Here is a 24,406-nt window from a genome sequence, read left to right as displayed (position 1 = left end):
CAATTGATAAAAGTAATATTCACACAATAAAGATAAAGATACACACACACACACACTTGTATGTATACGCATACCATTCATTAATACCAATGCAAGATCTTATCTTATCATTGTTGCAACTCTCGCATATTAGTTTTGTCAGATACATACGACGAAGAGGACAAGCCGCACTTTTTTGATACTGTACCATTGTTATCGTTCCATTAGCACTATAATGAGTTGTCATTCTAACCCAAGATGGAATTTAAAACAATTGTAATTCTAGTTCTGTGTCTACTGTGCCACACTTCATGTGAGACTTTATTTTTTACCAGTTAAAATAATACATATACATATTTTCCCACATAAATCTTTATGTGTAAATACAATTAATCTAATTCAAATAACTCTCATCCAACAAGTATGTATCATATTCAATTTATTTTTATCATCAGTAAAAGATAATATGTACATAAATATCATAAGTACTAAGTATTTGCGTCATACACATACATATAATCTTTTGTACTATTGTAGAATATGCACTCTTTTCGCAGGGAAGTACATATGTATGTACATATAATACATGTGTAATATGAAATTGTTCACATTATAGATACAATCGGCAGCACATCTAAGAATATACCAGATTTTTTATTGCATTGCTATAGAAATGGAGGAATAAATATCACATCACCGCTAAATGTTCAACTTTTAGTAGAGATCTTATCTAAAATAGAGTATTCCAACCCAAATTATAACATTCGTGTGATATCGTCATCACTTTTGCACAGGTTTGGTTCATTAAAAATTTAAACTACATACATACACGTAACTTATATTAAACCCATGTTATGCACTGTGTAGATTACGGTAAAAACTTTCTAATTTGTATTTTGTTAGCTTGCGACAAGATGGTATTGAGCGTGCACCAAATATTAAAGAGTCTGATTTTGTGACACCGTTTAGATCCACTTCTTTCCAATACGCAAAATATAGCTTTTTATTAGATCTACTAATACCCGGTGAAAATTTGGCAAATGTTTACAATGGACTATCACTGCATGACATCTGTGCGATACACATGATGATATCGTCAACGGTCGATCGATGGGAACGTGGAGATGAGACTAGAATTTGTCCATTGAGCATGACCAGTGGAGATCCTACAAAAAATAACGCCTTCATTAAAAATGAACCGTAAGAGTTTTGCAGTTTTCGTGTGTGCATTGAATTTATAAGTGCATTCAACTAACTTTTGTTTCAGGTACTCTCAGCCTCTTGTTAACAGATCCAAAATTGATCCAGGTTTAAGTAGATGTCCTATTGAAAAAGGCGTTGTACAAACTTCTTGGGGGGACGTATCAGCAGGTACACTTCTGTCGGCAATATCGGCAGCTCTCGAGCCGCAGAACATTCTACTCTCGGAAATATTAGAGTCCATCACAGACCGCCAGGATGAACATGACTTTGATAAAGATTTTGATGCGAATGAATTCGTTGAGGAGTTTGAAAAAGAGATGTACAATTCCTTTGTAACATCCGAAAAGTACATATCGAACGTTCTCGCCGCCACATTATCAGGTGAGTAATCTTTTCAGATCGTATTGGCCGTTACACTAAATGTACATACACATACTTAATTTAAAAGTGTAAATGGATGTTTGCCTTTTTACTGGATTACTGGATTACCTTATATCATGGCTCTATAGCCCAGGTCGCGAGACAGCCCAGCATCGAGATCAATTTTTAATTTGATTTAATTTGAACAAGTGTCTTTCGTCTTCGTAGTTATGTTCAAGTAGTAGCTTGTCGGTGATACCTTAGCTATTATTTTTACACCGAGACTTTTATTTGAAACTTGTGAAAATATACCTACATGTATGTTTCACTTATCAGGTCATCCTCTATTATTATTAACTACATAGTGTTGTACCTGATGATATATTATATCATCACATGGGTGTTGGTATATTAAGTTATTTGATAAAAAAAAATTAAAATAAATGTGTCTGTTCGATCCACACCTAATTTTTATTTTCAAATATCTTTTAAATGTATTTAATTTTATAATTATATGTAATTTTTAAATATATAAAAGGTAAAACTAGCTATCTACCTACCTACATGTAAACATTATAAAACACCAATAGAAAAATTAATTAATTAAATAAATTTTCAATAGATGGCGGTAAATTCTCTTTCAAGAGGAAACATTGGTAGCAAATAGTTTTTTATTGTATAGTACGGCGAGTGTTATCTCAGACAGACACACAGACAGAATAGCAGTATTATTAATATAATATGAAACGATGAAGTGATATTATATGATTATTTCAAAAGGTCATTACGACAAAAAGCATTTGATTAATTTTTAAATGTTAATAATGATATAGTATAGTATGTACGTATGTATAAGAATAAGAAAAAGAAAATAAAAAGTGTTTCCGCCCGGGATCGAACCGGGGACCTTGTGCGTGTGAAGCACACGTGATAACCACTACACTACGGAAACTGCGTACCGATGCTTTCAAATATGCCATTTAAAACTACATAAATAATACATTACTTTATAAAAAAGCTATCTATTATACGTATGTAATTGTCTACCTAAATTACAATATTCGCAGGTGATTTAGCCGAAGTTATAGTACGTCAGGGGCCATACGTGGAATCTGGATCTCAACCATTCATCTTTGGTTCTTGGACTAAATGGAACGACACTATCTTACCAAGAAATCTGTATTTGATGCAAGAACCGTCGTTAAATTGGGAAATGACCAACGCTGAAATTATTGGGGGAATTGATGGTACCCTCACTGTCTACATTATATGTATGTACATATGTACCATACACATGTAGTATTGATACCTCGACATCAAAATCTTTCAGGATTTATCATCGCTAATTATATGAAGGATTGGGCGACGACAGTACAGAACATACGTCTCTCACAAATTATCGAAATGTACTATTCGAATTACGGTGTAGCATTTAATCGCAATATCAGAGCTTGTAATCGGAAACAGAACTTTGCAAAACTAGTGAGAGACTCTAATCTACAAGAGCAGACATCTAACATGGCGAATTTCTTGTGGTTAAAAACGGGATTCGTTTTTATGAAAACGAAAGACATAGAAAATCTTTCGAATTTTGCTGTACGAGACTTTGAACAGTATTGGCGTGAGTTTTTGAAATAATATTTTCGAATTTAAATCTCGTGTATTTACGAACTCGTATATACATATGTAATATGTTTCAGCGAAACTAATGGATAGTTTACCTGGATGTGATATTAAAGAAGATACAAACCAGGTGGAAGCGGTCGTCGTCACTGACGGAACTTGGACCAAATATCAAACTGAACAGTTCATTTCGTAAGACTCCTTTATATGTAGTTATGTACATATTACAGTTATGTATGTATAATATGTAGGTGTATGTTATCTCGGTTTTATATTGTTTCAGTATCATTTCGGAAACCTTTGACGTTTCAAATCATGGCAGTTCAATGGGATTATTGCATGGCACCACCGGAGAATGGATTTCAACTCCTACCCACAGTTTGGTTGAACTATTTAATAACATCGTCAATTATAGTGAAAGTTGTAAGTTTGATAAGTTTCGTCTATTTGAATTTGAATCATAGCAACCTGCTTATTCAGTTAAATGTACACACATTATTAGGGACTTCTCGTTTGGACTTGCCGGCGGTTTTGACGTCGATCATTGAACGCCTTGAAAATATAACTCAGGAGGAAAGTGAAACGTTCAAGGTGGTCGGGTTACCACGGGTAGTAATTGTGGTAACTCCTACGGGCAAAATCCCTAAAGATCAATTGGAAAGATCAGTAACAATAATGAACACACTGCGATCAAATTACATGGATGTGTATTTCACATATGTCATGACAGACGAAGAAGCTTTCGAGGCATTAGCCATGGACCCCCGAAAGTATTCAGACGTTCTCGTCAAAAATTCAAACACTGATGTCAAAGAAGTAGCTGAAATGGTTCGTTTGAGTTTGATTAAAAACGTAACGCCAAAGAGGTTCTCGGCACCACCTTGTGACCTAACAAGAGCCTCCAGCGTGACATATCAACATGAAGACTACATCAATGTAGGTCAACAGATTACATATAGAATTCATCCTAGTTACATGATGTGGGTTCAAGTCATTAATATTCAGGTGAAAATACACTCTTGTTATTATTATTATTATTATTATATGTATGTATGTATGTACTAGTGTTGTACCCGATGACATACATATCATCGCATATTCGCTGTTGGGATGGGTATTGGCATATGTATTACATAAGTTATTAAATAAACAAAAAATTTAAAAAAAATGTGTCGGCTCGATCCGCACGCGGTCAAATTTTTTTCAAATACCTTTTAAATATATTTATATTTAATTGTTTAATATGAAAAAAAAGGTAAAAACTACTTACCTACCTACATGTAAACAATATAAAACACCAATAGAAAAATTAATCAATTAATTAAATCAATTTTCAATAGATGGTGGTTAATTCTCTGCCAACAGGAAACATTGGTAGCAAATAGTATATATAGAATTTTTTTCGTTTGTTATTGTTTTCGTATATACGTTTTGGCGGTGGTTTTGCTGTGACGTACATGCATATACATATGTATGTCGAATCGAAACGACTATTATATTATGGTGAGCGTTATCTCTGACAGAAAGACAGACACACAGACAGAATAGCGATATTTATATATATATATATATATATATATATATATATATATATATATATATATATATATATATATATATATATATATATGTATGATACATATACATGTGTATGTACAGAGAAATGTACCGCCAAGAGAAAATCCGGTGTATGTAAAATATGTTTTCAATTAATGCAAGTTGTTTTATTTTGGGTTTTATAATTATTAGTTTTTGATATAAAAATTCGCCACTATCTAAATATTATAAAATGTGACCCGGGCCCTGATTGTTAGCATCGGCTGGTAAATGCAAAATAAACTGAAAAGCAGAGATCGTATGTACATCTAATGTAAAATGGGTCAGTTAGTTGATCCGCTTGATACAGAATGTTTAGATTGTGTCCAAAAAATACAATAAAAAATCAAATTACGATACATTAAATACTAATAGCTTTTGCTCATATTTTTGTTATTTGTATTTTGCTACATTAAATGTATTGCATTCCCTTTATTGGAACAATAGTTCACTTTTCATGTTGATTCCCCGTATCGCCAGGCCTACATATTCATACTCTATGTACCTACATATAGTCTATATCATCATTAACGATAATTGAATGGTGAACTTTGATACGTTTCAGTTTCAAGGTACTGACCAAGGAGAAATATCTGTATGCATTTCAAGGAAAAATACAGAGGAGGCAGCCGAGTCCTGTAAAATAGTCAGCGGTCAGTATGACGCAGCATTCCAGATAAAAAGACCTTGCAATGGAAATGCACTTTGCGATCCTGTGTATTTCATAGTGCGTGCAAGGAGCACAGCCATCAAATGTACAGGTAAAATAAAAGTTTTTGCTCTTAAATTTTGCTACTTCATTTTCATTTATAATTTTTAAAGCAATATTGAACCTAAATGGCGTATGGAGTAATTTAAGTCGTACTGTAATGTAGAATACGTACGTTTCGAAAGAAAATAAAAAAGCTCAATAGATGGGTGGGTAGCATTGATGTATAATACACTAGATCCGCCCTCACGTGTTATACTTGTCTCCCTTTTGGCGCATGCAAAATACATGGCACATGCACAGTTTCTCTTAGTAGGTATGTAGGTAGGTAGGTACCGCTGCGTCGTAAGGAAAAAAAACCAACTTCCCCGGTAGTTAAACCCCCCGCACCCCTCAGTTAGTGAAGACAAGATTATACATCAATGGTGGGTAGCTATAATAATCTGCGAGCGAGAACAAGGTCCCTGTTTATGTACTAGACAGGCCCTTTAACCATCATTATCAAAATACTCTGCTCACTTTGTTTATGTTTTTTTTCTTTTTCAGATAAAGACTGCAGGTATCCAGACCAAATAAGATTTATGATTCGTCACGACGGACTCGAATGTTTGAGAGGAAACGGAACGTCGAGTGCAATGATTTTACATAGAAATGCCTACGATAATATTTATTTTTCATTCATAACAATTCTAAATATGTTTCTATTCAATAAAATAATAAGCAATAAATAAATTTTGTTAAACAAAAAAATATGTTTCTTAATTCTGCCGTAACTTCTGTGCGGGCGGGCGTCCTCTATCTCTCTTGTGGAGTAGTTCAGGTAGTGAATTTCTGTATAAAACAATTAAAGATTTAGATACCATCATAACGGATTTTTATCTTTATAATTTTTGTACTGGGCTAAATCCCGTAACAAATCTTCATTCATTGACAATGGACATCTAGCACATATCTCGCGAACAGCATTTAATCCAGTTTGCCTGAGAGGCAAACTGGAGTATTCTAGTAACTTCTCTCTGATGAGGTTGTATTAATTTAGAGATGAATAAATAGAAGTTAAACAAAAACAAATCATGTAATCCGATCAACCTTGATATCACATCAAGAGTCATCAATTATATGTACTTCAAATCTTCCATTAGAAGATTCCAATTGTCTGAAAAGTCGTTCAGCAAAACCTTGTGGGTTATTTACGAGGTGCAGTGCAGATTTTACATGGATCGCTTCAATGCCCTGATTTGTCTGATAGTCTGCGCTCATCATTATTTTCATAATTGAATGTGATGTATGTGTGAAATTTTGATCTACTTTCTTCCATTTGGACCTTAATTTGTATTTGGATGTTTTGTATTTGCAGCTGATTCTTATTGTTGCAACTTGCGGTAGGTGTAAAACATTTCCTTCTTTGTATCTTATTATTTAAAAAAATTATTTATCCGCTACTATATTGTTTTTATAATTGTGTTTAAATATACATATTTTTGTTTGTGTATATATACATATGTATGTATATATTTTTTCGACTTAATGTATTGTTGCGTAGGGGTGGGTGGAGGATCCAAGTAAAAGGCCAGAGTCGATTCACAGCATTTATTGATGATTAAGGAGATACACGCATTGGCAGTGCTCAGTCCAGAATGACCTGATATCGCCTACGTACCGCCTTATAAAGGGTAGATCTCTCAGGACGTCTAATCTGTTTACCTGTTGTATAGTCACGTATTCGGATGTATTTCCACGACATTGGGTCTCCCCGTACCGATTCTGCGGGGAGACCCAAAGACGAAAGGCCTAATAACAGTCATTGTTTAGCCTAAATGCACTTAGAGTCCAGATATAATCCTGGAAGTAAGTGCAAGCACTTAGTTAATCCGATAACAGATATCCGTTGGTCTAAGTGCAATCACTTAGTTAATCCGTTAACAGATAACCCTTGAACGGTCACATAGTCTCTGGGATTCTATTCGCTTAATCCGCGGAGTACGTAACAGTATTATATAATTAAATATTATAATTGGAAATGATGTATTTTTCGACTTTGTCGATTTTCGATATTCTTAGATTTGGGCCTTACTGAATGTTTTGTGTTCACGGTTGGTTCTTGTACATATGTAAATACATACATATAGGATCGCCAACAGGTCTCTTTTTAAGAGAACATGTTCTCTTTACTAATTTAACACAATTATTTTGTTCTCTATCTTTTGTATATTATATCCAAAATGTCCTCTTTTTCAATTTTGACAATAATTTGACGCAGTCCATTCTATATTTTCTCCCACAAAATCTGGCCAAAATGCCAATGTAGAAAGAATATTTTCCATGATCAGCGGACAGTGAATATAAAGAAAGAAATAAATTGAAATTCTCCACTGTCCGGGTTATTTTATGCGTTGTATATATGTATGTAATTACAAAAATATTTCATCTTTAGAATTTTATAAAGAAATAAAAGAAAATAAGAAACTTTTGCACCAAATTAGCTGTGTAAATAAATATAGCAACAGAGATAATATATAAAAATATATGTATACATTATGATTCTTAGCCTTATATGTAGATATAATATTTCCTGTACTGATTGAATTTTACGATTACCTTGTAAAATAATGGTATTTTTGGCATCCTTAAATGACTTGTTTCACTTAAATAATAACCAGCACAATTATTAAAAAAATTGTAAAGAATCAACATTTTTTGTCCATGACACTTGGCAACCCTACATACCTATGTACATATAATATATTGATACTTAGTGTGTTGATACTAGACATTCTTAATGTTTCTCCTTATATTAAATATTATTATGTATATGTTATGTGGCTACTTTCATTGCTTGAACTTTGTTTTTATAAAAACCTCCTTTACGTTTCACTTACTATTACAATTACATACATATAATATGTATTAATTTCTGTATAGTTATTATTTTGTTTCTTTTCTGTTATATTTTTGACCATTGTGGCGCATTAGGGATTCGTGTAATGCCACAATAGTCCAAACTTAAAAAATAAATAAATAAATACCCAATGTGAATAAAAGACAAATGTATTCTTATTCCAAAGATTTATTTACAACACACACACACACACATAATTGAAACCGAACCGAATTCGTTGTAGCCGTGTGAGAAATTGTGAATGCCTACATAGAAAAGAAAAAGAAGAAGAAGATTAAGAATAGGTAGGTATGCAATGTTTATTTGCCCATCCTTTGGATGAACCATTCTTGCTGACACATGGGACAACGATTGCTCTGTTTGGCCCAAAGCGACATACAGCAGTAGTGAAAGATGTGATTGCACTCCCCCCACACCACCACGCAGTCCTGCTTGCTGCACGAATCCTTTTTGCTCTCGTCCTGACATCGGAGACAAGCGTCTGCAAGCAGAGAAAAATTGCACGTGTGAAGCATATCTGTATTGTACCTTATAGGTATGTCAGCTATGTAAGTAGTATTATAGAGGAGGGGAGAGGGCAGACTCCGTGGCGCAACGGTAGCGCGTCTGACTCCAGATCAGAAGGTTGCGTGTTCAAATCACGTCGGGGTCAAAACTCTTTCGTTTTTTTTTTCCCCCAACGAACAATTCTCCAAGAAAATCCATACACTTCCAAATCTTATTATTAGTAATAATAATATACAAGTTATTTTACCTCCAGAGAATCATTTGTGCATATCTATGTATGTAATACTTATGTACATACGTGGGTAGCTAAAATTAAGCAAGGTTGTAAACCAATTCATTTAGCACAGATCTTTCTAGGCATGTAAATATAGAATAAGAAGAGGTTAGTAAAAATGATAGATGTCTCCTTATTGTACAATTATACATACATACATAATGATTTGCTACATAGGAAAAATTGTTTATCAAATTGTATAGGTATATTGTTTTTCATTATTTACTACTAGTGGTTTTACCCGGCTTCACTCGGTATTTGTATTATAAACCGCTTACACGTGGCCAATCTAGTAGTAAACATTTTATTAAATTTATTTGAATATTCTTATTTTTTTTTTATTAAATTTAACATCACGAGTTCTACCACCCAAACCTAACGTACACGAAATTATTTATTTTTATTTTTATTTTATTTTATTTTATTAATTGAAAAATCAACAGACAGGATGTACATAGATATGTATAAAAAAAAAACAAATAGTAAATAAATAATATATGTAACATCCGAGTCCAATAATAGATTTTTACAAAAATGAAAAAGATAAATATAAGGAAAACAAATTAAAAAGTAAAGAATAACGGCATGACAAAATATGTAGAACATTGCATAATCAAACTATAGTATTCAAATATTTGGAAAAGGTTATAAAATAGAATATAAGAAGAAATTGAAATTTACAAATATAAAACAAATGAAAAAGGTAAATACAAAATAAGCAAATGAAAAGGAAAATAATGAAAGCTATAATATGAATTAAATAGCACATTACATAACTAAACTAAAGTATAAAAATATTGGAAATATTGGAAAAATAGAATAGGAGAAGAAATGAATCAATCGGTCAAGATTCTCTTTATTAGATAAATCTTCTCTTTATTAGATTCTCTTTATTAGTTTTTTATTAGATAAATCTTCTTCCGTCGATCAAACTACGAAGTATGTTTGTTTATTTGTTTGGGTAGTAGATTCCGTGACGTTCAATTTAATAAAAAACAAATGAATATTCAAATAAATATAAATAAAATAAAACTATTCAAATAAATGTAATAAAATGTTTACTATTAGATTGGCCATGTTTAAGCGGTTTATGTGACAAATACCGAGCAAAGCCGGGTAAAAACACTAGTATTCGATCGATACATAATTCTTATTATTATAATATATTTACATTTTATCGTTGTAAAAATCGTACAATGAATTCTGGCTGCAGGAGAAGATCGGAAGTGACTTGTATGTGTATGCAATACACATACGAGTATATATGTATGTATGTACATATGTACATATGCATGTGCAGTGCATACCGCTAAATATGTTTGTTTTTATTGGACAACCTGAATAGGTCAGTGGAAAAAACCCAGGCTTGGCGTCTCACTGGAAAAAGCATACATGTACATACATACACATATGTACATATGTTGTATGTATTCTATGGGTAATACATATGTGGAAAGCAACGGCTCTACAACTCTGCTCACTTGCATTTTTTTTCAGTATGTCACTTGTCGGATAATTAAGTGTGCCAAAATAAAAAATTAAATTAAATTTCAAAGCAATCGGTAGAGTGTAGAAAGTTTGTCCATACTAACGGACGAAGTTAAACTAATATAAACCTTGTAACAATAAGAAAATAAAAAAAGACACAAAAAGCATACCTACACATATGTATGTACATACATAGTTGTGTGTAGAGATAGGCGGACGAGGGTGCCGAAATGGATTCCTATTGTTAATTTATATCTATATAGAAATTGACAATAGGAACCCATTTATTTCGAGCCGGCACTGTGTCGCGCCGATCACTGGTTATGTGGTAAAAATCTTACAACCTATGCATGTGTGTATATTACTCTTTATTCTCACTTATTATCTAATCTTAATTATTTAAACGCACGTACAATTGATATTTTATTTTAAGATTATCTCTGATAATATTTATGAGACTTTCAAAATCATTATTGCTGTAGCTACGTTTTTGTCTCACGACTCGTGTTACCCTCAAATATTATTATCCCTCTTTATCTGTATGACTAATTGTAAGTGTGTATCTACTCAACCCTTACTCGATACTCTCAAAGGATACACAAATCAAATACTAAAAGTGTCTTACGCACGAATGCCGCTTTATATCTTAATCACCAGTTGTTTTACCTAAAAATTCTGTCATTGGTTAAAATTATTATCCTTATTGTATAATTAATACTCGGTACTATGTAAGCCATATTGAACCCCAATTGTGATTATACTACCATACTGGTAACCTGTAACTGTAACTTGTAATTTGTGTTCGAGACTTTTATCGTGCATCTCAAATCGTGCGTCTGCATAGATCTCGTTTTGACGAACTGCTTCTTTTGGGAAATAAAAAATAAACATTGAGATTGTTTATAATTATACCATTAGTAACAACATACATACTACACATATACATATGTAAAAATAATAATAATATAATATAATATAATATAAAAGTAATATATACATATGTACAAATAAAATTATAATATTACATATGCATACAGTTTCGCCGGTTAAATATGTATGTACATACATATGTAACATCTTCCGCATACGACTTACTATATGTACATATATGTACGACACAATAAATTATGAATGTACATATGTATATAATAATATCTGAACGCCTACACGTGCCTTCAATTTATTACTTTGATTGTCGCTTGATTAATCGATATGAACTAAACATTTATACAATTGACGTCGTTGTAAAAAATGGTACCTAAATATTATATGTAGATACATATGTATGTACATATAATATGTGATACGTAGGTGTGTATCAAATACTACCAATGTGTTTATATTGTACAATATTTTGTATACTTTTTTGGTGGTCGAATTTTCGTTATACGACATACGTATTTCAGTTTGGTTTTCCGCGTAAGAATTTCCTGCTTTTCACTAGCCGGAAATGCGTTGTAGTATTCAAATGGCATACTGCAGTGTTAAAAGAACCTCTATTTATTATGTACCTCTTATTTAATCTGTTGATACATTATTGTATTTATGTACATATACGAGTATGTATGTACATATGTAGATTGTGTGGTGCAACGACGCGACGCCCTCGATATTTGACACGGTTGTAACGTATGTAAGTTTCGTTTAAAATTCGAAACTGCAATCAGTGCATTTTTTTTAGAATGACACCGAAGTAATGACCGATTAATCATAAAACTGTGTACTTTACACACTTTTGTTTTTCGTTGTTTTCATATCGAGCATGGGAAATACATCATCATTCTTTGCCAAATAGTAAAATATTTTTACAGTCAATTAATGTCACACCAGATGGAAAAAATATGAATATGCGACATGAAAATACGAACAAATGACCTATAATATTTCATCATTAAAATACAAAATTTATTTACGTATATTTTTATTATAAAAATACATGTGTAGGTACTTTTCAGTGCTACATATGTACATACGTAGTATATAGTTTTTAAAAAAAAATTTTTCGAAAAATTCAGTAAGTATATATTCATCATATTTTATTTACATACATTGAATTACGATACAGTATTAAATGAATTTGTCGGGCGAGCGAAAAGGGAGATCTGTCTGTGTGACATCTCGTTATTATTTATTTTTTTAGACATTGTAACAAAAAAAAGTTTTTCAAAAACTAGGCTTTTCTAATTTTTGTATATAAAAATATAAATCTCGTAAAATATCGCAGATCGGTCTCTTCATTATTAAAGAACAACCAAAATCAGAGAGTTGTAAACAAACTCCGACTGTCGGACATGAATGTCAATAATGAAGTTTCGGCGTTTGGCCATAAGACGAATATCGAATTATATTATAATATAAACATTTGAACATTCATTATCTAACCTATTAGTGAAGTAAAAATATACATATATGAGAGATAATGAAAGCCTATAATGCAAATTTTATAAGATATACATAGTGTGAAAAAGATAAAGTTATATGCGTTTAAACAATTAAAATATCACAAAGTGAGAGGGTGGCGGAAAGTCGAACATATAAGGTTACTGACCGCTAAACATCAAGATGTCCAAAATGTTTGCATTTTTAAACGTGTCTATTACGATTATTTTTCACCATCGAACTATCAGAATCGATTTAAATTTCCATCGTTGACCAAACCGCGCAAAATGGCAAAGTTTCAAAACGATCGGAAGACTAGATACAAAATTATAAAATAGACAGTTAGTTATGTAAGCTTAAAAAATGCAACATAGTCGACCGAATTAATCACATGTGTGCAAAAATATGTAATGTACTACATATTATGCACCTGACTACATGTGTATGTGTTTAGTGACGTCGTGAGTAATCCTCTAGTGATATTTCAAGAGAGACACACCTCCCGACTCCCGAGTAGTGGTGCGTTATTTTTAACATGGACATGTTGAAATCTCTGTCGAGTGTCGCTGGCACTGCCAATAATAAACCGCTTTGAGGTTGTTCTTGTCCTCGAGACAGAAAGCTACCCACCGAGAAATTGGCCGCGCTAAACACTCATAACAAATGGTAGCGACCATTGCGTTCCTGCACGCAAATTACCAATCAATGACCAATCTCTCAATTCAACGACCACTACAACTGAACATTGTCATCTTACGATATCTCTTTTACAATAAAATACTGCGGAAATGTCGGAAATATGTAGTCGTATGAATTAAATGGTAAACGGGTTACACCCCAAATGTGAGTCGCTACCAGGATAACCACCGCTACGAAAATCGCTCGAGCGGTCTCCTGTCTCACAGAAAAATTGGCCTACAGAAAACTACCCAAATATTGTTCAGCAAATGCTTTTTTATACGAGGTTTGGGCAGTCTTCTGAACTGAATTTTCGTGCGACAGGAGACCCACGCGAGCGATTTTCCTAGCAGCGGTTATCCTGGTAGCGATTCACATTTGGGATGTGATCAGTGGTATAGTGCTAAATAAAAAAGAACCAGGTCAGTGTTTAATTTTTACGACCCCCCCCCCCCCGCTTTTTTCCTTACTAAAAATAATTGTATCTTAATACTGGTTGTCCAAATATATATAAAAAAAATCAAATAATAATTAACAAATATTCTTACTTGTTGAAATTATGATGTATTTTTTTTATATTTTATAAAAACATCCATAATGCATCTTCTTCAACATATTTGATTTTGCAAAACCCGTGTCTGTATGTCAATAGCAACATTTGCTTTTAATAATGCTAAAATGTCAAAAAACTATCAAATTTTAGAGATGACTATTCATTTAAACTGATTTCCCCCATTTTATCTATCCTCAAGTGCGTATGGTCGATAGTTCAAATAATGTTTTCTTTCGAAGTTTTGGGTGGTTTTAGATAAAAAAGCCAATAAATTTCATTAGACATCCTTTAAGTTTTGAATGTACTCAGATTACTATTCGATTGTGGTCATAGAGTGTTAGAACGAGAGTCTGCTCACAATATTTGGAATACAAAATTTTAATCAAAATATTTTTTAATTCTACTCGAAAAATTATGTTTATATCAATCAAAGTGCCAGGGCGGCGACTTAGCTCAAAAAGAAGTACCTGGGTGGCGACCTGGCCCGACTACACCACTGTATGCAATTACCGAACCGAATTAAATACAATAAATAATAACGCGACGAAAACCTAGCGAGCATTCATCCAAGTATTTGCCCACTATTCTTTCTTCTTTTAGTGCCTGCCTCCGAGAGCTACAGACAAATTCGGAAGCTTTTCCATACTAACGGACGAAGTGAAACTAATGAAAACCTTGTAAATATACATATGTATACGTTCACATAGCCCAAGAGTAGATAGCGGCTCGTGACAAGAGCTCGTGTATGAGGTGCTGCAGTACTGCAGTACCAGTGGACGAACCATGTCCATTGGTATTCCATGAGTTCATATGTATGTATGTACATACATACAAATTTAGATACATGTTAAAGTAGATATTATGGCGCGTCCACATTATGGTGCGTACGCACCAAGCCAACGAACGGCCCACAGGCCAACTTTTAAAACCAGTAGCGTACAAAATATCGAAATAAAAATTAAATTTAAAAATTGAAATTAAATATCAAAATTAAAACTATTATTATTATATTAAAATTAAATTCAAGAATCAAAATAAAATTATAATCATTATATTAAAATTAAAATTAAATATTGAAAGTTAAAACAGAACATGCACAATTTAAATAAATTTTCGAGATTGACCTAAAATTAGATCATCAACAATCACATACAGGTAATCCTCGACTTTTGTTTGTCGAAGATGTTTTGACTTACGAAGATACGCACTAAGATCGAAAAAAAAATCAAAGAATTATTATTTTTACTTCCCCGTAATGCGCAGTTACTGAGAATATATCATGTATTAGTATGGGTGATCCAACGATTTTTGCTAACCCGGGGTGTTGTCGGTCACATCAAACGGATTTTTTTATTCTTCAATTGTTTCTCTCGTCGAAATAAATCAAGTAATTAAATAATTTCAGAGGTAAAATTTATCGGATAATGTGTGATTATTAATTTTATTTCGACGAAAGAAAAAAAACCCTTTGACAAATCACCGACATCCGACACCGCGTTTTTTTATGAATTGTTTTTTTTTTATCGATCATCCACGTGGAAATACAGTAACATCTCGTGACGACTTTAACAATTTTTTTTTCGCTCGTAATCAGAGAAATTATAATATTTCTCTGGTTTTAAATGCGGTATCGTCGTAATTCAAAACATTGTTGTAATTCAAAACATCAACGATGATCTAATTTTAGCTCAATCTCGCTCTTTAGCTTGATTTTGATATTTAATTTCAATTTTAAAATTTAATTTTTATTTCGATATTTTGTACGCTACTGCTGGTTAAAAATTTGGCCCAAAATCGTCGTTGGTTTAGTCCGTAAGCACCATTAAGCCAACGGTCTGGTCCCAGCTAAATTTGCCTTCGCTGACTTAATGTGTACATACATACCTACGCATAATACCTATGTACATATCCTTTTAAAAAGTGTCATTTCTAATCTATGTATTATATTGTACATTCTCGTGATCAATTAACACTTCAAGGTAGTATTTCCTATCAAAGACAAAACAGTACGTGCAAAAAATACTATAAAAAAAAAATATATATATATATATATATATATATATATATATATATATATAATATATGTATATGGGTATGTATTGAATTATGAATAGAATTTGCAGCCGTCACTTCCCAGTAGCATTGCGTGTTGCTTGGTATTGCAAAAAGCGAAAAGCAAAAAGCAAAAAAGCAGGCTGTGAGCAGTGAGCAGTGAGCACGTTCTTGGAGGCCTGGCGATTGTTGGACCAATGGCAGACCAAGAAGCGAGGGCTCGACTCGCCACAAAAAAACTCACCATACTACATTCGTCAGTCAGTATTCTACGACATGACAGAGAACGATGCCAACACTCTTCTCTTCAATTACAAACTTACTACATACATATGTATGTATATCGTCTGCCAATGCACACATGAATACATTAATGGATATTTAACGCGACTCTTCTCGCATCACCCAGACAACTTGTTACAAATTAGAGAAGATCCCTGAGGACTTTCTACGTTGCATCATTGGATTTATGTCCTATTAAAATATTGTACCATATATAATACTTCCTGTTCTTGAGATGCCACCGACCATTCTACACACAAATTCTTAGATAAGTTTTACGATAATTAGTGTTGAGGTTTAAATTTCAACATACATTTATATGTATGTACATATGTACATACATATATTGTACTAGTGAAGGCTGAATCAGAAACAAATAAAAATAATATTATGAAATATGTACATACATATATTCATATGTACATTCATTTTTAAGGAACGCTAAACCCGATTTCGAAACAAGCCTTCACTTTTGCACGATAACAATGTTTATAACGAATAAAACAAAGCATTATAAAAATATGTGCGTGGTACAATTCGAGAATTTAACGTACTAGAGTACATATTATGTACATATGTAGTAGAGATATAGATGGTTTTGTGTCAAGGATGTCTTATTGCTGAAAGTGCTTTGACTGCTGACCGTTTATTTGGAGTTTATTTTAAATAAAAAAAATCTCCAAAATACAGACACATTTTTTCTAGACCATGAAAACGTGATCAGTAATCGATTCTGACTTCGATCCATTCAAAATCTCGAGTCCGAAATTTCGCATGATGACTAGACTGTGGATAGAGACCGTGCTTTTTACATACCTCCTTTACGTTTTTCCCAGAATCGGGGTGGTTTGGCTCTATTTACAAAGCTAGAGTACAAAAAAAAGGTTGGGCGAACCTTTTACAACAATTTAACAATAGCATTTATAACAATTGAACAATAAACGGCGCGCTGTGGATCCGGCCACTAATGATGCGACCACACAAAGCTTCATCTATTGTTACTAGGTACATCTAGTATGTACATACGTATATACATATATAAAAATCAATGTTTGTCTGTATCGTATGCGTTCCTGTACCATTCAACCGATTGCGGCGAAACTTACACGAGTTATTGTGTGCATGCCCGCGATGATTTCTATAAAAATATCGCCGAAAAACGAGAACGGGAAAGCAGAAATGAGTGGCATTGCAACGCATGCCAGATTCAGCTAGTACATACATATGTAGATAAAGTAATAATGATAACTTAATAATGTACGTTAAATCAACGTGCAAAAATTCTCAAAAAAAAAACCAGGTAGGGTTTACAGACGGAGATTTAAGGAATATTCAAGATATACATACATACAGTGGCGGACTGGCGATAAAAGCGACATTACCTGATGGCAAGTGGGCCCCGCTATATGTTAGAAAATATGGGTCCTCAGTAAAATTAAATAACTTTTTAACTATTTCATTTTACGTGTGCAAAACCTTAAGTTTGGATATTTCAACAAAACAATTTCTTACGATATACACAAACAACTAATACCTGCTTTTACAGCCCAAGGATCGGTTAAATTTTTAAAGAGTCGAAATGTAAGTTTTCAACATTTGCGTGGGCCCATTTGCGCGGGTCCATTTGTAACCTCAAGATTATGTATGTATATACCTATGTAACAACTACCTACTGAAATAAAAATGGGAATAAACATATTTCCGTGAATAATATAAACTGAATTACTTAAAACAATTTTGATAGGATGATTAATGATCAAACAGCGATTTAAATTTACTTCATACATACTTTCAAAACAACATTTGATTATACTTCAACAATATAGTAAGATTTAAATACACAATTTTAAACAGTTTCCGAATATAAAATCTATTTCTAATCTAGAAACATCCATGTATATAGAATATAGGATAGGGGCCCTCTCCCCAAAAGCCCGATTTTCGATTAACACATTGTATGCGGGATACGGAGATTACAGTCTTTAGGGAATTGTTTCTTGACAATCTCCGTTTTTTTTTACCCATGCTTTCCAACTGTGTTTTCCGTGGACAGGGGTAGGTAACCAGGCTTCTTTTATACAAAAAAATTTAGAAGTGAAAAAATATTCCCATCATCTTTGGGCTATAAATGCAAAATTTAAAATATGATTTAATATTGACTAGGGTAACCAGCCTTTTTTTTTATACAAAAGATTTTCAAGTTGGAAATAAAATGTAAAAATATATCCCATCGTTTTTATGCTATAAATCAGCGTTTCCCAACCTGTGGTACGCGAAAAAAAATCAGTAATGGCGGACATGCAGGAATAAATGATTGACAATCATAAAAATATAAATATTTTTCATATCTAATATATAATTTCAAAAGAGACTTTGCAAATTTGTATCTTTGTTTGGGAACTTCGAAAGCAAAATAAAATTTCCATGACGACAATTCAATTGGTTGAATATTATATATTTTCGATTAAAATAAATTTAATAAAAAAACAAATGAATATTTACTATTGGATTCGCCATTTTCAAGCTGTTTATATTACAAATACTGAGCGAAGCCAGGTAAATAAACTAGTAATTAATAAACATTATCTTAATTAGTCATCGTCGACGTCAATATGTACAGTCGATGATCGAAAATCTGGCAATCGATACGTTTTCCTCAGATCCGGCATGGATTTTGGAGTGCATTTTTAAATTTACCACGTTCACGCTCCAATAAATAAATAACTTGAATTTGACACTTGACAACAGTTCGATAATAATCTTTAATGTTGCAGATAAAATTGAAAGTACATATGATTAGAAAATTAGATTTTTAGAATTTATGTATCGAAAATGATCAAACTGAAGTATTTGAAACTTTACATAATTTCTTATCTGAAAACAAGTAGTATGTCTCGGGATATACGTGAAAAAATAATTGAATATTTTAATAGGGCTGAAATCGTCTTACCAAGACAGCTACCAAGGAAAAGGAGAACTTGATTGAACTTTCAAATTATAGCATTTAAAAACACTATTCGAAATAAATAAGGTTATTAATTTTTGCCTAGGTATTAGTGAAGAATATGAACAGCTTTATGATATAGCGCTTAAATTTCTGTAGCCGTTTACTAGCACTGAATTGGTTGAGAGCTTTCTCTTCATATGTTTTATTAAGACAAATATATTTTTTTTCCAATTTACATGCAGCTATCTGTCCACCTCGGGACATTCGGCGCATAGACAAATATAGAAATTGATTGAATCCAGCTCCAGACTTAAGGGTAAATCTCGTATCATTTGACCCAAATTTAAAAAAAACTAAGTACAAGGATCTCATTAAATTTATTTTGTAAGGAGATTTAATGAAAAGAAAACATATTATACGTACTTTGTAATCTTGTGTTTTTATTAAAACCGTTTATCGATAATAGAAGTATGACAAAATAGTAGATAAATATATACAACTTTGAGCATATTATAATTGTGACTCCGCAAATAACTTTTTTTCCACAAAATTTCTTACCAAAACAGATCTACATATTACGTGTATCTTGTCTTCGCATTCTTTACCATGCAAATACTATATATTATAATAATTACACTTGCAAAAACAAATTTCATGAAATACAATCATTTTTATATGGTGGTACAATTTAGCGTTATGTACTACCAAGTGGTACGCAAGTCAAAAAAGGTTGGGAAACGCTGCTATAAATGATGACAAAATTTAAAATAAAATAATTTTTAGGACTAGGGTAACCAACCTTTTTATACAACAAATTTTTTAAAGCAAAAAAACATTTAAAAATATTCCCGTCATCTCTATGCTATAAATTATTGCAAATTTTAAATATACTATACATATATAAAAACCGACTGTCGATAAATATATTTGTATATATGTATGTGACGGACGATCAACCATCAACTAGTATGAGGAACCAATATTTTTCATTGTTTTCATTTTATTTCATTTTTTCAGGTTTTTTCATATTTTTCATTCTTCGGGGCTGGGGGCGAAGGCCCCGGGGTGTAGGAGGCGCTGGAGGCGTCGGAAGCGCTGGGGGCGAAGACCCCGGGGTGTCAGAAGTGCCGGGGACGCCGGCCCCGGGGTGCCGAAGGCATCGGGGGCGCTGAGGGTGCCGGAGGCGTCGGCGGCGCTGGGGGAGAAAGCCCCGGGGCATCGGAGGCGCCGGGCGCGAAGGCCCCAGGGTGCCGAAGGCATCGGGGGCGCTGGGGGCAAAGGCGTCGGAGCGTCGGCGATGCACAAAACGTAATTCGTAATCACTTCGTAATTTGTCATTCGTAATTTATAATTCGTGCGTCAATTTATTTCCGAAACCAGTCGATTGAATATCTTTAACTTTATTTGTATTCGAGTTTCAATTCCTTTTCGAAACCACCCGTTGAAATCAACGGGCCCAACACTAGTGTACTATAATTTTTGACTACGGTAACTAGTGTTTTTATACAACAATTGTGAGAAAAAATCTAAAAATATTCCCACCGTCCCTATGCTATAAATTATTGCAAAATTTAAAATAAAATAGATTTTTTGACTAAACCTTGTTTTACAACAAATATTTTTTAGTGTGATAAATATCTTTAAAAAATACCAAAATAATTTCAAAAGTTAAAATACTACAAATTTTGATTAAGGTAACCAACCTTTGTTATTTATTCAAAAATTTTGTTGTATAAAAAGGTTGGTTGAACCCTAGTCCAAAAAATGATTTTATTTTAAATTTTGTCAACATTTATAGCATAAAAATGTGGAGAATATTTTTAAATTTTATTTCCAACTTGAAAAAAATAATAATATTTTTTTGTTTAAGTTTTGCAGTCAATTATATCATAAAGATAATGGGAATTCGCAGCTCTCTCTTGTCGTCTGGTCCTGGTCAAATTTTTGGTTTTCTGGCTAATTTTGATTGTGCAATTAATTTTGGTTATTTCTGTCTGTTTTTGGTCGATTTAATTTTCAACATTATACACCGAATTAGTGTATGATTTATGCAAATGTTGATAAAATTAAAGAGGGGCCGATTTAAGGCGGCCGAGCTTCAAGGCGCGGCCCTGGTAGAATACAACGCAATGCATCAGATATTTTGCGAGTGATACGACTGCGTCTGCGCCAACAAACAGACCAACTTTTATTATTCAGAAAAACTTGTTCACAGCAACATAAATACATACGTACATATGTATGTATGTATTTATAAAGCATGAAATAAAGTAAAAAATATAATAAATAAAAAGCAATAGTTCCAAGTTACGACTCGAGATGTATGCTGCCATTTTTTCCACGTTGAAATGTCACGCGGTGATAAAATGTAAATGCTATGCGACGATTGAAGCACATATTATTATAGTATCATACATACATGCATATGTATGTATAATACATCTAAGTATTACATAAATTTTATAAATTTATGTTATACTATAAAATCATAAATTTTAGAGTTAAGTATAATAATTAAGAGGGCTGGACAGCAGCGCCTTGTCCATACAAACGTACTATACTTCTCCCTACCTCAATTATGGCACTAGAGAAATTATTTTTTAATATGCTATGGATATCCACCATTGGGGTGCATCTATCGTTTTATTTTTTTGATTAATTATTTTTTATATGAGCTAGGAGCCACCAAACATCTAGAAAAACGCCTCTTTTTTACACCCACGAAAAGAGTCTAGCGTGGTTATTTAACGGTCGATTTAAAAAAAAAATACGCCGATAGATGCACAGAAAATATCTTTCTCATACCGATGATGAAATTTTTTTAAAAATTGATCCAGTTTTGGAGGAGAAAATAGTAGAATACGAAACCTCGATTTTGTCAATTTAAAACACGTTTTATCTGGTCGAAGCACAACTGTCGCATTCACTCAATATATATATTGATATATATTGTCGCATTCACTCAATAAATACATACACTCAATATATATATCGAAGAAAGGAACGGTAACAAAATTAAGGTTTCGGGTGTACAGCCCTCTTAAGATGTATTTTTAAATTAGCTTGATAGCCAAAATATATATAAATAAATAAATATATGTACATACATATATTAGTTTTCATTTTTATTTTATGTCACTAATACAGTTTTTTGTAGTTGGTCATTGGGCCCAAAATAAAGTAATATTATGTATATATCGTTAAACGTTCCACACTTCATATCTCCGTATGATATTGTACTGTACATATATGTATACCGCGGAGGAGGGAGAACGATGTTGATGCGTTGCTGACAAATTGCACGTAAGACTAGTGGCACACTGGCAATGACTCTCATTGAATCAACGATGATTGACAGCCGATGAACAAATGGAGCGGCCGGACCGTCAAGAGCAAGAGCAAAGGGGGTGTGTCGACGAGTCGCTTGTTGTTTCGTTCAATTGACGCTAACCAAACCGAACCGACTCGACAATTGACTACCGGACTGCGACCTCTGCAATATCTGCAACGATCAATCTTCCAATGGATCCCATCAGCATTTGTACATATATAATTGAAATTGAAAGCAAATTGACGGCAAGTCACGTATACATATTTTGCCAAGTGTCGATGATTTTTTGCGTCGCGTCGCACGTGAACGATGCGACGCGACGCGACGTGGTCGGTGTCACGGACTCCAATCAACTCCAACCCAACCTAACCCAAGAGACGAGCATTATTATTGAAAGCAAACGTTTTCACAGAAATAGGTTGGAAAGGTCGACGATGACGCAAAGCTCTTGACTTCAAGTTCAGGCGCCCAAAATTTAAGGGTTGCCAATACTTTTCCCTTTAATAGTCCAAACAAGTATTTGGAAATGGCAATAATTCTTCTCGAAGATAATGAGCCAAAGCCTAGGACACCTTATATTATATAATAAAAAGGCACTGGGAGATAAATGGGGGTTATATTTATATTTGCTCATGTAAAGGTATCAAATAAACTTTTTGTGAACTCTTTAAATTACAGACCCAAACTCTAAAGGCGAGATTCCACCAGCGTGGTGAGTTCTATGCGGCACAGTGCTACACAGCGAACAATAACAAATCATGCGCGAACATTGTAGCAATGTTCGCGCACGATTTGCACTTGTATGCGCGCACACGGTACACGTGTGGACTCGTGTCGACGCGCACACACTCGCTGTTCGCGAACTCAGTCTTGCTTCCACTACCAAAGCGAAAACATTTATTCGTGCGCGTACTTTGTCAAGTAAATATTTTTATAGAATATAACCTAAAATATGGATTGGACGAATGAAAAAAATATCAAATTTCTTCAAGCGATTGAAACTTATCCTATTCTATAGGATTCTAGTCACAATGATTATAAAAATAGAAATAAAAAACACGACGCCACTCAAGAGTTGGCTCAAAGTTTCAATTGTGACTCGACTGAGGTAATGAGAAAATGGAAGATTATTTTGGCTCAATACCGAAGAGAAAAGAAGAAAATCTCGGATTCAAAATCTTCAGGGTTCTGGGATTTCAGATATATATATATATAAGCAGTGGCGGACTGGGACTGAAATCAGTGCATGCCAGGAGTCAAAGGGGGCCCCCCAGGGTTAAAAAAATTTGTCCCCCCCCCCCCCATATAACTAAATTTTCTTCTTTCCATCACGCTAAAAATCAAGGGAAAAAAATTTTTTTTTTCAAAAATGGGAATAAACAAATTTAGGTAAAAGAAAAATGGCAAAAGCAAAATAGATCCATAAATTACATTGTATATTTCGTTTTAACCCTTGTCCTAGGTAAATAGAATGCATCATAAAAGAATCAGGGACGTCATTTCAGCTTTTCTTGGGCTGGCAAAGATTGGTCAAATTTAATTTTTT

The 24,406-nt window shown here is 33.2% G+C and overlaps 2 protein-coding genes and 2 non-coding genes across 5 annotated transcripts in view; 2 read left to right on the top strand and 2 right to left on the bottom strand.

The window, feature by feature from the left end:
* The first annotated feature begins 44 nt into the window (after nt 1-44).
* LOC143918440 (uncharacterized) lies at nt 45-6,213 on the top strand. Of its 2 annotated transcripts, none has more exons than XM_077440377.1 (11): nt 45-292; nt 596-773; nt 883-1,179; nt 1,247-1,563; nt 2,610-2,789; nt 2,873-3,163; nt 3,243-3,357; nt 3,449-3,588; nt 3,668-4,170; nt 5,327-5,522; nt 6,017-6,213. In XM_077440377.1, the coding sequence occupies exons 1-11, from the start codon at nt 238-240 to the stop codon at nt 6,199-6,201; spliced, it is 2,457 nt and encodes an 818-aa protein (XP_077296503.1). In that variant the 5' UTR covers nt 45-237; the 3' UTR covers nt 6,202-6,213. The 2 variants fall into 2 exon arrangements, with proteins under 2 accessions (XP_077296503.1, XP_077296504.1); XM_077440378.1 differs by having other exon boundaries at nt 130-292; nt 883-1,136; nt 1,222-1,563.
* TRNAV-CAC (transfer RNA valine (anticodon CAC)) lies at nt 2,422-2,494 on the bottom strand. Its single transcript has one exon. It is a non-coding gene; the product is annotated as a tRNA-Val (tRNA).
* Nucleotides 6,214-8,501: 2,288 nt separating the features above from the next.
* Nucleotides 8,502-24,406, bottom strand: part of Roc2 (Regulator of cullins 2) — a 42,733-nt gene continuing 26,828 nt past the window's right edge. The window contains exon 2 of the mRNA XM_077439507.1: nt 8,502-8,850. Coding sequence (XP_077295633.1) covers nt 8,669-8,850 — 182 coding nt within the window. The 3' untranslated portion in view covers nt 8,502-8,668. The remainder of the gene's footprint in view (nt 8,851-24,406) is intronic.
* On the top strand, nt 8,950-9,021 carry TRNAW-CCA (transfer RNA tryptophan (anticodon CCA)). The gene has a single exon. It is a non-coding gene; the product is annotated as a tRNA-Trp (tRNA).

Source organism: Arctopsyche grandis, chromosome 10 (assembly GCF_051622035.1).
Source record: "Arctopsyche grandis isolate Sample6627 chromosome 10, ASM5162203v2, whole genome shotgun sequence".
NCBI classification, from domain to species: domain Eukaryota; kingdom Metazoa; phylum Arthropoda; class Insecta; order Trichoptera; family Hydropsychidae; genus Arctopsyche; species Arctopsyche grandis.
Note: the sequence above shows the minus strand (reverse complement) of the source record. Positions and strands in the feature narration are given on the sequence as shown.